Source organism: Equus quagga, chromosome 19 (genome assembly GCF_021613505.1).
Source record: "Equus quagga isolate Etosha38 chromosome 19, UCLA_HA_Equagga_1.0, whole genome shotgun sequence".
Classification (NCBI taxonomy): Eukaryota; Metazoa; Chordata; class Mammalia; order Perissodactyla; family Equidae; genus Equus; species Equus quagga.
In genome coordinates, this window is record NC_060285.1 from 13,250,109 (window position 1) to 13,262,702 (window position 12,594).

The following is a 12,594-nucleotide window of genomic DNA, read 5'->3' on the forward strand; positions in this document are numbered from 1 at the left end:
TTCACACTTAGCTGATGTGGTGGGTCTGAAGTTTGTAAAACCCTCAAAAGTGGGTGCCCCTACAGTGTGCAGGCCTTGACCCATACCCCAATAGCCGAGCCTAAAATGACTGAGCACCCAGCCGATGCCAGTCACGGCTGTGGACGTCCCTTGCGGGGAGAGTGGCTTTGGCACGCCACAACTGCTTTCGGCCAACGGGCAGGTTACCTCCAACTTTGGGAGGAAGAAACTGAGGGTCAGAGGCTAAGTTGGTGTGCCGCCTGGTTGGAGCAGGGTGATCCTTCAAAGCCACTCATGGGTCCCTGGGAAAACCTGCCGCAGGCCCCGAACCTTACACTTCGCCTCAAATCTTCTTCTTGGGGCTTTGTGGCAAGCATCACGGTGCAACACAAGGGTTTTAAAAACATTTTTGTGTAAATGTTTTAAAACTGTTTTTAGCCAGAACCTCTGTTCAGATGGAACCTTATGTGAGCACACGAGCAAACCACACAAGGAAAGTGGAGCTGTGGTGGCTGAAGGGCCGCCTGCTGAGTGTTTCCTCTCCCTGGCGCTCGCCCAAGGCCTCCACAGAGAACACGGTTTAGAGAACAAGACAGCACCAGCTTGAAGTCAGATAGATGTGAACTTGAATTCTGGCACTGTCTCTGATGAGCTGTGTGGCTCTGGGCAAGTGAATTTCTCTCTCTGAGCCTCATCTCCCAAACAGGAAGACTGAGGCACACCCTGTGGGGCTGCTGGGATGACTGAGCAGGGGCTCCTCGATGGTAATTTCTGTGGTGATAGGGGCCGCTCCCTGACATGTGCACCATCCTGCCCCACGTGGCTGTGACCCAGGCTCATCTGTTTACCTGCTCAGGGGTTGGCGTTATGGGTGCGTCACTGGGGAGCACGGCTGGGGTGGACAGAAGGGCAGTGTGCTGGCCAGAGTCCCCTCGCTGACTGGCGTCAGTGCCCGCAGAATTCTGTCCTGATGGTGTCTCCGAATTGAAAACAGTCTAGAGGGCAACAAACAGGATCAGGAGGCCGGTGAGCCCCCGGGGAGTCAGGGGCTGATAGGAAGTGGCTGCAGAAACAGCCTCTGATGACTGTTCCTGCCTCCCTTCCCACTGCTCCCATCTGTGGGTCTCCTCACCCTCTGGGGCGTGTGGATGGGTGACAGCATGTCCAGGTCAGTCATCGGGAACTCCAGGCCCTTCCTCCGCAGGTCCTCGTAGACAGCGACCACACCTGTCAAATCGGGTGAGCTGCGGAACGCGTCAGCCCAGGACTGAGAGGGGACAAGGGGACGTAGCTGGTAACCACAGCTCACCGTCTCCCCATGAACCCGTCTACCCACCCCCAGAGAGCAGAAATTCCTTCCCTGACTTGCTGGTCCTTTGACTGCATCACCCAGACAGCCCCTCCACAGGAAGGCCCAGTCGACAGGCCTCCCACACTCAGAACATCCAGTTAGCAGACAAGCAAGACGGCCCCAATGAGAAACAGACTGAAGCCAACAGAAAGAGAGCAGCACTGGGGGACCTTTCTCCCCAGCCCTGGCACTTTCCATCGAGAAGGGAGCTGGCACTGACTCACCCTGGTCCACCTGCCCCACCCCCGTGCTCACCTGGATGAGGTTGAGCACCTTGTCGTGCACGATGGTGGGCGGGTTGTTCTTGGGCAGGATGGTTCTCACCAGCACGCCCTCCACGAAGTCCTGGCTGGCCACCAGCACATGGAAGCGGTGCCCGCAGTTCTTGACGCAGGTTTCTAACACCTGGAGGCCATGAGGTGCCTGTGAGCACTGTCACAGGAGGCAGAGCACCCAGGAGCCCACCCTTGCACTCTGCTTATATCCCAGAGCCGGGCTGAGCAGAGGCTGGGGCTTCCTGCAGTGAGACCCTGGAACAGGGAGAAGCGGGGACAATGCCGGGCTTCGGGGGCTGGTTTCCTGGGGGATGGGGCTAGGGTGGGCAGAGGGAGGGATGCAGGCCAGAGCCTCCTTGCCGAGAGGCCTCAGTGCCCACAGAATCCTCTCCTGATGCTGGTTCTGAGCTGAACACCGTCTAGAGGGGAGATGGCTCTCCAGTCAACCGGTGGCCCTGCAGCCCAGGGAAGGCCCCACTTAACCTTCTACGCCCACCCCTCGTTCCCGCTGCCCTGCAGGAGATGCCCTTGCTGGGCACTTTAGTGGACTCCCCTGGACACAAGTGCTGCTTTGGGGAGGCTGGGACTGAGGGTTCTCGGCCCTGCTCCCCAGCCCACCCACCCCGACTGCCAGGATGCCCACCTGTGGCTGGCCCAGCCTGTTTGGGCAAGGACTGCCCTCGGCCACCAGCATGTGTTTTATGTTCCTTTTTCGGGGTGCCCAAGTGCTGATCAGTACCCATCTCGGCCTCCAGGCTCCCCACCCCACAGAGGCCTGGTTCACTGAACTTCTATGTCACCCTACAGGTCCCTTGGACCAGGCTCTCCAGGTCTGGTTCTGGAGGGATGTGGCCTCAGGGTGTCTGTTCCCCATGTCACTAGGTTGGAGAGAACTTTTCCAAAATGTCCTCTCTTGCCACTCTGTGTCTGCTGGTGGTGTAGACAGGGCAGCACTGCCCATGGACCTTTCCTTCCTAGCCCTTAGAAGAGGAGCTTGAGGGTAGCTTGGAGTCCTGCTGGGCCTGGGGGAGGCCACCCCCAGTGGACATGGCCCTGCCATGGACAGACGGACAGGGGCACTCACCGTGAGAGCCAGCATCACCTCGTGGAAGTTCTTATTGCCCACGATCCTCTTCTTCACTGCTCGGAAGGCATCTCTGGGACTGGGCAGAAGGACAAAGGAAGGACGGGATGAGGCACGGACTCTCCTTATCCAACAGGAGGATGGCTGCCTGCGGCCAGGAGGCACCGGAGAGCGAGAATGGCTGCTACTGCCCAGGCCCCGTGTCCTGTCTCTGTTTTCTGTGCATCCCGGTTCCAGTCACAGCTGATCTTCCTGCCCCTCCACAGTCCTCTCAGTAGCTCGTGGCTGCTTAGCAGGGATCCTCACCATGTGCTCCCTGCACCTCCTGCACCAGGAACTCTGTGCAGGGAGGTCTGAGTGTCTGCCAAAAACGCAGAATCCCGGCCCCCCAGACCCCTAACCCAGACTATGGGGGAATCTGTGGGTTTATCATGTCCCTAGGAGCTTCTTACGCCTACTCTAGTTTAAGGACCAATAACCTGGAGGCAGAGTCCTAACGCCCCACCCCGGCCAGTTCCTCCATCCATCCAGGCTTCCACTCCCCATATGCCAGCACCATGCTGCGTGCTGTGCATACACCGGGGAACAAGACCACGCAGCCCTGCTTTCAGGGGTCACACGTTCCAGGGAGACCCACCTAAGTGAGGGAAGTAAGCAGGTCCTGCGGTAACAGTGAGTGGGTGTGGGTGGGGGAGGGGTCAGTAAAGTCTTCTCTGAGGAGGTGGCATCGCAGCTGAAAAGGAAAGAGATGCAAAGGAGAGATGGAGCCTGCTGCGTGCAGGGGTGCGGGGCGGGGAAGGAGCAGTTCCCATAGAGGCAGGACCTGGACCAGGCCCTGGGGTGGGGAGGAACTGAAAGGAGGCCAGAGGGTGGGGAAGGTGGAGGGAGGGGCTGAGGAGGCCCAGCGGTCACCGCAATGGGGGTGGATGCACCGAAGTTCGGGGGGAGCCCGGAAGGCCTTGGGGGGGCAGCCTGGGAGGCGTGGGGGGCAGCCTGCTCTCCCTGTCCCACCTGTAACCGCTGCCACCTTCCGCACCTCACCCCTGCATCCTGCCCTCAGCCCCGTGCAGGTGTGAACAGTGTTGCCTGACCTCTCTCGCCTGTGTTTGTGGACCCTTGTCTTTCACATCTACTTGGTGAAGGCCCAGCTAAAACCCGCCTCGCCCATGGTGTCTCCCATCCTCCATCTCCCTGGCATGCCCTACCACTGGCCCAGGGCCTACCACCAAAGACGACACCTCCTAGAGGACAGGGAGAGCGTCCTACTCGACACTCTGCCTCCCAGAGCCCAGCATGCCGCAGGAACATGAGTAACATTTCCTAGGCCAGCGACTGGCTGTTGGGGCCTGCCCTGCTGTCTGCCTGCCTGTCAGTGCTGACCCCATCAGGGGCAAGTTAGGAGAGGTGGGAACCCCAACACAGGTCCCCCAACATGAGTGAAGGTGGCAGGCAAGGCTTCCTGCAATGGACCCTGGGAGGGGCGGAGCCTGGAGGCCCGTCAGGGCTGCGATGGAGAGACTATGGCCCCTGAGAGGGCGGGACCCTGTCCCAGAAGAGTGAGGGCAGTTTTCAAGTCAACGCCCTGGGCAGCTCCTCAGCCTCGGGCTAGGAGCTCCTCAGGGGAAGCTGGTTTGTTCCTGGCTTGGCTGCTCACCTGCAGCCCCTTCAGCTCTCCAAAGGGACTCGTCTCCACTCCTTACAGAGGGGCCCAGGGAACGGGCGCAGCTTTGGGACTCACAGTTCTGGCCTGTGTGCCACTACAGTGGGCCTACTGTGTGTCTAGTACTCTGCTAGAGCACAAAGTGGGTGACAAGTGGCCTCTGCTAGGCCACAGTACAAAGAGGGGTGGACAAGAGACTCAAGTCTAGACGACAAGCTCGGGGGGCCAAGGTGCACGTCTGCCTTGTCACCCTGGGTCCCCGGTGCTTCGTCAGTGCCTGGGCACAGGAGGTGCCCACATCAACAGCATGCACCCGAGTGAGCCGAGCCCCAGTTCTTCCGACGTTTACGACGGAGACGGGGACCTGCTTCTCTAAGGACAGAGCAGTGACTTTCAGCCCCGACGTTCATGAAGCCCCCAGGCCTCTTCAGGGGCTCCATGAGGTTTTCTGCCTCTTGTTCTTTCTCTTGGTGGCCCTGCCATCTGCCCACCACTCTCACCCTCGACTCTTACGTGTCCAGACGCAGGTGCGAGCATCCCCGCCCAGCTCCCCGGCTGGAAGGTGCCCAGCGGCCACTGTGCTGTCCTGACTGGCCTTGACTGAGCCTCCCTGGGGCTTGAGCTGGGTGCTCCCTGCTAGCTGCCTGCTCCCAGCCTGCCCTTCTACACACAGAGCACTACGGGGAGAGAGGAGCCTCGCGGGCCAGCTGGATTATCCGTGAAAGGCGGAGAGAGCAGCAAGAGCCTGCTCCAACTGCTGGTCCTGATTTTCCCGGAGGCAAGCCTCATCTGACAGCACCTCCTGCTGGTCGTGGCTGCACACCCCTCCCACCCTTCCCTGGGGTTTCCTGGGAAGGAGAGTGACCTCCATCCCCTCCCTGCTCTCCCGAGGGACTTGGGCTTATGGATGGAGGGTGGAAAAGTTTTGCCTTTGAGGACAAAGACCCAGAGACTCTGTGCCCAATGTCACAGAGCTGGTCAGCGACGGCTAGTCGCAGGTCAGGAGCCAAGACCATGACGTCTCCCTCCTACCACGTATGTGCCTCGGCAGGCTCCTTGGCACTGAGCAGGCACAGGGACCTGCGGCCTGGAAATGCTCGGCACAGGCTGCCTCCGATTAGCCTCTCGGTTCTGCTTCACTTTCACTGCTCTCCTCGTGACCCCTGGCACCCCTGCTGGTTCCCAATCTTGAGGAAATGAAAGTCTGTTCTTGCTCATTGAGAAGCGGGAGTCCCTAACTCCCACCCCAGCTCACAGGGTGCAGAATGGTGCCTGGGGCTGCCTCCTGACTCTCCAAGTCCCAGCTGGCCCTGTCCTAGGAAGATGCTGCCCAGGTGACGTCCTAGGAAGATCCCGTCAGCTGGGCTGCTGCCGAGGGAGGCGGTGTGGGCTGGCAGTGCCCAGAGGCCAGCTGCACCCCTGGTGTGACTTTGAACGTTATATCTCTCGGCTTCTCATCCATCTGATGAGAGGGCTGGACTGGATCTTGGTTCCAAAATGTTTAAAGTGCTGTATTCCTGCCTACAGTGGGGTCCAGCAGCCCCCTGCGGCCCCTCCTGGCACTGAGGGGCACACCTGGGGTCCGCCTTGACAGCTGCATTAGTGGCGACTCAGGGGGGCTCTCTGGCAGGAGGCAGGGTGTGGAGTCAGCGCTGCACTGTAGCTGGCCGTCCCCGCTGCGCCCCGACCTCTCCTTGAGGGCCCTTACCCTTCCTCGGTCTCGTTGATGATGTCGCAGATCTCCATGTTGAGGGCCCAGTCCTCGCTCTGCAGGGAGCCATCTGTAGCTTTCTCTGAGGAGAAGAAACCACAAGTCACAGAGGTGTGTAGGGGTCCCAGAGGGACAACTCAAATAGTGGGGTGGGGGTGTGTGGTGAGCTGGGGCAGGGCGAGAAGAGAGGGAGAAGAGGGAGGACAATGGATGCCTTCTGGGCACCCGACAAAGGCCAGGCAGTGTGTAAACGTGTCCCACTTTGTCCCTTAACCCTTATAGTAGTCATGTGAGGCAGGGAGTCCTACATTCTTTGCTGAGGAAGCCACAGCTCAGAGTACCAAATGGATCCATGGGACAGGAATCCAGCAGCCCTGCCCTCAGTGACTGTTTCTGACATGACAAGATAAAGACAGTGTTTTGTTTTATTTTTGTAAATAAAATGTTCCTTTTTGACTCTCTATTATCTTTGGCTTGGTAACCATTCACATGATTCAAAATATAAAAGGTTCTAAAGGAGTATGCGATGGAGAGTGAATCTGTCTGCTCCCCCGCCCCAGCCCCGCTTCCCAGAGGCCCCCCCTGCAACCCGTTTCCTCTCAGATCTCCCAGAGACATGCTCTGCCTACGAAGGAAAGGACACGGTGCAGTTTAAATCCAGACTCTGTCACCAACAGGTGGCCTGGCCTTCGACTTCCCCTCTGAGCCAGTTTCTGTCTGCAGACGGGGTAGACCCCGAGCCACCTGCACAACTGCCCTGCAGAGTGGCAATGACGCACGAGGCCTCCACATGGTACTTGGCCCAAAATAGGTGCTCAGAGAGTGGGCGTGGTTCTTTTTTTAAAATTGGGTGAAGGTCACATAACATAAAATTAACCTTTTCGAGTGTACAATTCAGTGGCATTTCGTACGTTCACAGTACTGTGCAATCAGCTTCTCCGTCTAGTTCCACATTTTTAGGGAGAGCTGAGGCTCTGGGAAGCTGAGTGACCCCTCACTCGTTGCACAGCTACTGATGTGCCAGTCTTGCTCCAGGCACTGGGGATGCAACGGTGGGTCAGATGGCCACGGTCCCTGCCCTATGGTACCCAAAGAGGCCAAGGCATGCTCTGAGCCCATGCCTGTCAGGACGGGGCGGGGGCAGTCTCCGTGTGACTGGGCAGGGCCCTCTTCTAGCCAGGCAGGCAGGCCCATCCTGTAGGACAATGCCTGGGTTGGGCTGGCACAGTCAGCTCCCTAAAATTGTGGCTTCTGTGATCTTTGTTTTGTAGTTGGCCTGACTTCCTTTCCACCCAACTTTGGGTTCTGAGGCCAGATGGAAGCCAGGGTGGCCCAGGACACATGCAGGCGGCTGAGGCCTCCAGGGAGGGACCCAGCAGCAGGGCTGGTTGCTTTACTCCCTAGATTATGGCTGGGGGAGGGGATGGAAGGGCCCCTTTAAAAGGTTGAAAGGTGGACTCATTCATCCCACAATTATGTCCTGAGTGTGGCTTCCGTGTGCCACACTCCCCACCCTTGGGGACTCACACACTTACTGAGCCACATGGGAAGGACCAAAGAGAGCTGGACAGGGGCCCCTCTGAGCAGAGGGGGCCAGGCCCTACTTTGGAGGGTCCGGGGCAGTGGCTACTCAAACATTCAAAACCTGTTCCTCCTCCAGAAACCACGTCTCAGTGACCCAGTCACAAGGCCCAGAAGGATCAGTCACCCTGACTCCAGGCCTACATCTAATGGCTCCAAAGTCCTGCCAATTCCAGCTCCAGACTCTCCCCACCCTCCCTATTCCTTTCCACCTTGTCCTCTGTCCCTGCCCCGGCCCGGCTCCCATCCTCTCTCACCGACCCCACCTCAGCTCCTCCTGCCTTGCCCCATTCTCTGTGCTGCCCTAGAGTGAACTTCCTGAAACTTGAATGTGACCATGTCCCTCCTGTGCCCCAAATCCTGCAAAGGCTCCCTGGCGCTCAGCCTGGCCTGCATGCCCTTCCCCAGGAGTAATACTTTAACTTCCCAAGTTATACACTGTGTAACACCAAGCACCGTTAGCTGTCTCCATGAAGAGTGTGATTGACTCCTCATGGCCCTCAGGTGTCCATCACTGTCCTCATCTAGTAATGAGGAGACTGAGGCACAGAGAGGGCACATGGTGGTAAGGCAGGATTGGCCGTGGATGCCACCGCCTCCATCTCTCATCAGGGCTCAGGGAGCTCTGCTTTCCCAGAAAGGTTCTCTGGACCACTCAGGCCATCTGCCCCTCCTCCCGGACCCCTGGCTCCACCTGCAGGCCTCTCAGCAGTTCCTCAATCAGATCCCCTTGTGACCCCGCAGCAACCACTAATAACAATGGGCACCTCTTTTCTTCTAGGGGAGAAAAGGGATTAAGGTCATTTTGGAAAGGCAAGTGGCTGTCAAGGTGGCAGCTGGGATATTTGTAAGTCTGAGGAATGCCATGCCATCGCAGGGAATCAGTGAGCGCAGAAGGACCTGGAGCGCACGTCTGATGGCCATCTGAGCACAGCTGGCAAGCTCTTTAGTCCTGGGCACCAGCAGTGGGCGGAGCCACTCAGAGGATGGAGTTTTTTAGGGGGTGTAGGGAAATGGAGGGGTTTCAGTCAGTCTAAACAGGAAGGGGGAGAGGGAGGGAGGAAGAGGCAGCAGAGAGACAAGATCCATCTGACCAATTTCAGCAGAAGAAAGGTGTGCCCAGACCCGGACAGACGCAGCCCACCTGCGTCCTGCCAGCTCCCCGCAGTCTGGGAGCAGACGGCAGGCCTGCAGAGAACTGGGACTTCCTTAACAGAGACTCGCACGGGGTGGGCGTGCTCCAGTAAGGCAGAAACATAAACCCACGGGAATCTGGGGCTACTGGCTTCGTTTTTGTTTTTAACCGCAATAGTAACTCAGCTTGCTATTTTAAGAAGGGTGAATAAAAACCAGTGACAAGCGTTACCAGTTCCAAGAGAATGACAGCTGACTGCCCGACCTCGGGGGTGCCGGCAGTAGCCTTTGAAGCCCCTGGGCAGAGCTCTGCTCGGGTCCCCAGCTCCTGAGGACGTCAGGCTTGGGGCTGTTGTCGAGGGCTGGCAGGCCTGTGGATCTGGATCACTGGGCGCCTGTCTGTCTGCCCAGTGGTCTGTCCTCTCCATGTCTGGTCTGGTGCAGACCCACCTCCCTGGAGAGCTCCCAAGAGTCTGCCCATATGGTGGCATAGTGAGGCTGGGCTGTGGCACAGCTTTGCAGTGGGGTGAGTCTGACCCCCGCCCCTTAACTCAGAGACCACGGGCAAGGATCCAAGCCCTCAGAGTCTCCGTTTCCTCATCTGTAAAACCCAGATAAGACTGCCTGCCTCACAGGGCGACGAGATTTTTTGGCCAGACAATGTGTGTACCACGTCAGGCAGCGAGCAGCGATGAGTCACTGCTGGGTACCATGGCTGTGACTTGGGCCGGGAACAGGAAAGAGGGGCCACCAAAGATGCTCCAGCCCCAGCCCCTGGCCCCGGCCTGTTCAGCCCCAATAGCTGGGAAGCCTGCCCTCCCGGTCACAGGGGAAGGCCTGCTCCCACAGGTGCTCTGGAGGAGGCCACTTCTGTGGGTGCTCGGTGGGACCGTGGTCAGCATCATGATGCGAGCCACGACGACCAGCTCCTGCCCAGCTCAGCGGGGAGGGGAGCGGCCCGGGGTCTTCTCCCCATAGCCCTGCACATTCAGACAGTTGCCAAGTCCAGTGGATTTCAGCTGCTCGACGAATCTCAGAGTTGCCCCCGACTTCATCATCACTGCGACAGCTCTGGTCCAGGCCCCGTCACCTCCTCCAGGCCTGGACCGGCACCACCACCCTCTTCTCTCAAACATAAATCCTACCAGTACTTTTCTCTATCTAAAAATTGTCCATGACTCCCCACTGCCTGCAGGTCAGAAACCTGACCTCTCAGGGGCTGAGAGGGACATGCGGGACTGACCTCAGCCACGGTCAGCTGTGTTCTCCTTTGCAGGCCCTGTCCTTTCATGCTTCTGGGCTTCTGCCTGGAATGCCTTTCTTCTATTCAGTCAGGCATCAGTTCACAGAGGAGGATGATGACGACGACCCCACCACCACCACACTCACCGGGCACTCAGCATGGGACTCGGCACTTCATGCCAACTCAGTTACCCCTCACCACAGCCCTTAAGACGAGGTGAAAAACTGAGGGGCACAGAGAGGTCACTGACTTGCCCAGGGTCACACAGCTTGTAAGTTGCAGAGCAGAGATTCAAACCCAAAGAAGCCTGGTTCCCAAATCCAGGCTCTTACCCACCATGCTATGTGCCTCTCAAACATACTCAACACTTGTTGTCCAGGCCCCAGGGAGACACTGGGAGGCAAAAATGACCAGGTCCTACCCTTAGGATGTTTATAGTCCAGTGGGAGGTGACTGTGACATTACTAAGGGTGCAAATGCTGTGACAGAAAGCCCAGGCGCTGAGACAGTAGCAGGGCTGTGAGACTGGATGGGCTGACGTGGAAGAGGAAATGAGTGCGAGAGTCCCTGCGCATCTGTCAGGGCCCTACCCCAGTGTCAGCCCCTCAGCGCTGCCTTCCACTGGGCAAACTGGGTCACTCCTCAGCTGGTGTTGACAGCAACATCATGACTACCAGTGACAATCCAACTGGCATGCACTGACTGTCAGCCTGTGCAGGATGCTCGGTGTACCCCTCTCGTGTCACCTCCCCACAGCCCCCACCAGGTGGAGTGGCAGCTGATGCCCATGGCTGGAAGTGGAGGAGTGGGGATGCTCAGCCAGGCCTGTGGCTCTAAACCCGTGTGCTCTTATTCTGCTCCGCCCTCTTGAAGGACATCTGTACCTGACCAGGGTGGACTCCCGCTCCTGGGGACATCTCTGCGTCTCTGCCTCACTGGGGCCGACCCTCTAGTGGGACAGAGAGTAGAAGTTTGCTCAGCGTTTGTGGAAGGACTGCGCCTCCAGACTGTCTCGTGCTCCAGTTCAAGGCCGATCACCCGTCACTCCCCGCCCTGATAATAGCATCGTGTTTCACTGACCCTAGGCTCTCCTTTTCCACTCCCCAATCCCTCCGATATTAGACGCTTCTCACAAATGACCTGTCAGAGCTCAGTTAGCAGTTTTTTCTTTTCATGCTTCATGCTGTCTTAGAGTCAATGAAACATGGCTTGTAGGCAGTAAGGAACTGTCTTAAAGGCCAATGCCAGCCCTGGCACACCCAGTCCCATCGTAGACGAGGACCAAGTCTAAGGCACCCAGGGAGAGGGGTACAATGGGAATCAGCTGGCCATGATGAGGAAAACAGCGACACGACGTGTCAGCTCTGGGTGGCTCCCCAGGCCCCTTTAGGGAGCCTCCACCCCAGCGAGGGCGCGCATGGCCATTTTCTTTCTAGACCACATTTACTGAACGCCATCCTTCTAGCGTTAAAGTCACCCACTCATATCACTCAAAGGAACCAAAGTGAACCTGGGTGGCGATTTCCTTCTAGTATTTACTGTTTTCAGTCTTTAAAGAACACATCTGTATAATTTTTTTCAGTGTGTAATGGTATTGTACTCAAGGCTGGTTTGTTTTTAAGTACGATTCCTATTCTGTACCTTTTAGAGACACACAGATATTTACGAAGGAAAGAATATGAAGTGTGGATCTGCTGTAAGTGATACGCACCCCTCTGCTCGCCTCTCCTCTCCCCCCCCCCCCCCCCCGCCTCCATCCCCTCTGCCCCCTCCTCCCACCCTTCTCATTGCCTTCCTCCCGCCCACCTCTTCGCCCTCCCCCCAGCATTCTCTGAGGTGTCCAGGCCCGGGCCAGGTGCTGGAGAGGCTAAGACGCAGCAGAACAGAATCCCTGCCCTGGAGGAGGTCCTGAAGGGGTAAGGGAAAACAGCTGGACAAACATTTGCAGTGCAAAGTGACCAGCGATATGACTGAGGTCAGGCTGGGGTGTGGCGGGAGCCGAGAGAAGGGGCTGAACACACACAGAGGGAGCCGGAAGGTTCCAGTGAGGAGGTGCCATCTGAGCCAAGCCCAGAGCATGGGGCGCCAGGCTGGGCAGGTGGAGCAGGGACGCCCAGGGAGAGGAATGGCGTTGGCTGAGAGAAGGAGTTGGTGAACCGTGCAGGGTGATGGGGAGAAGAGGAGAGAAGAGAGGCTTGAAGCTCGGTCTGGGGGATTGGGGAGAAGCGACCTGAGGGTGGGGGAACGTCCAGGAGGGAGTGAGGCAGCGGGAGGAGAGAAAAGCGGCTGCTTAGACAGAGGACATACGCCGGGAGCTGGGGACAGACCAACACCCAACACTGACAAGAGGGACTCAGGCGTGGAACCACACCAAGACCCACGGTGGCGGACACTTCCTGGCCCACCCAACAGCCGTCCCTCCCCGCCGCCTGCCCGGAGCACGACCCCATTACCCTCTGCAGGGCCTGGTCTAGAAGTGGGCTAGCAACCCAGCTCTGATCCCTGGGAAGTAAGGGGCTGTCTGCTGGGCAGTGGCGGTGGGGGGGGGGGGGGGG

General features: G+C 58.2%; 1 protein-coding gene across 5 annotated transcripts in view; it reads right to left on the reverse strand.

Moving 5' to 3' along the window:
• The window catches only part of TOM1 (target of myb1 membrane trafficking protein), a 40,590-nt gene that overhangs the window by 18,207 nt on the left and 9,789 nt on the right, over nucleotides 1–12,594 (reverse strand). For 3 of the 5 annotated variants that reach the window (XM_046646255.1, XM_046646254.1, XM_046646256.1), the window contains exons 2-7: nucleotides 6,079–6,163; nucleotides 3,348–3,443; nucleotides 2,711–2,789; nucleotides 1,607–1,756; nucleotides 1,133–1,267; nucleotides 849–995 (exon numbers count right to left, since the gene is read on the reverse strand). In XM_046646255.1, the coding sequence (XP_046502211.1) occupies nucleotides 849–995; nucleotides 1,133–1,267; nucleotides 1,607–1,756; nucleotides 2,711–2,789; nucleotides 3,348–3,443; nucleotides 6,079–6,163 (692 nt within the window). The remainder of the gene's footprint in view (nucleotides 1–848; nucleotides 996–1,132; nucleotides 1,268–1,606; nucleotides 1,757–2,710; nucleotides 2,790–3,347; nucleotides 3,444–6,078; nucleotides 6,164–12,594) is intronic. The other 2 variants (XM_046646257.1, XM_046646258.1) reach the window with 1 other exon arrangement.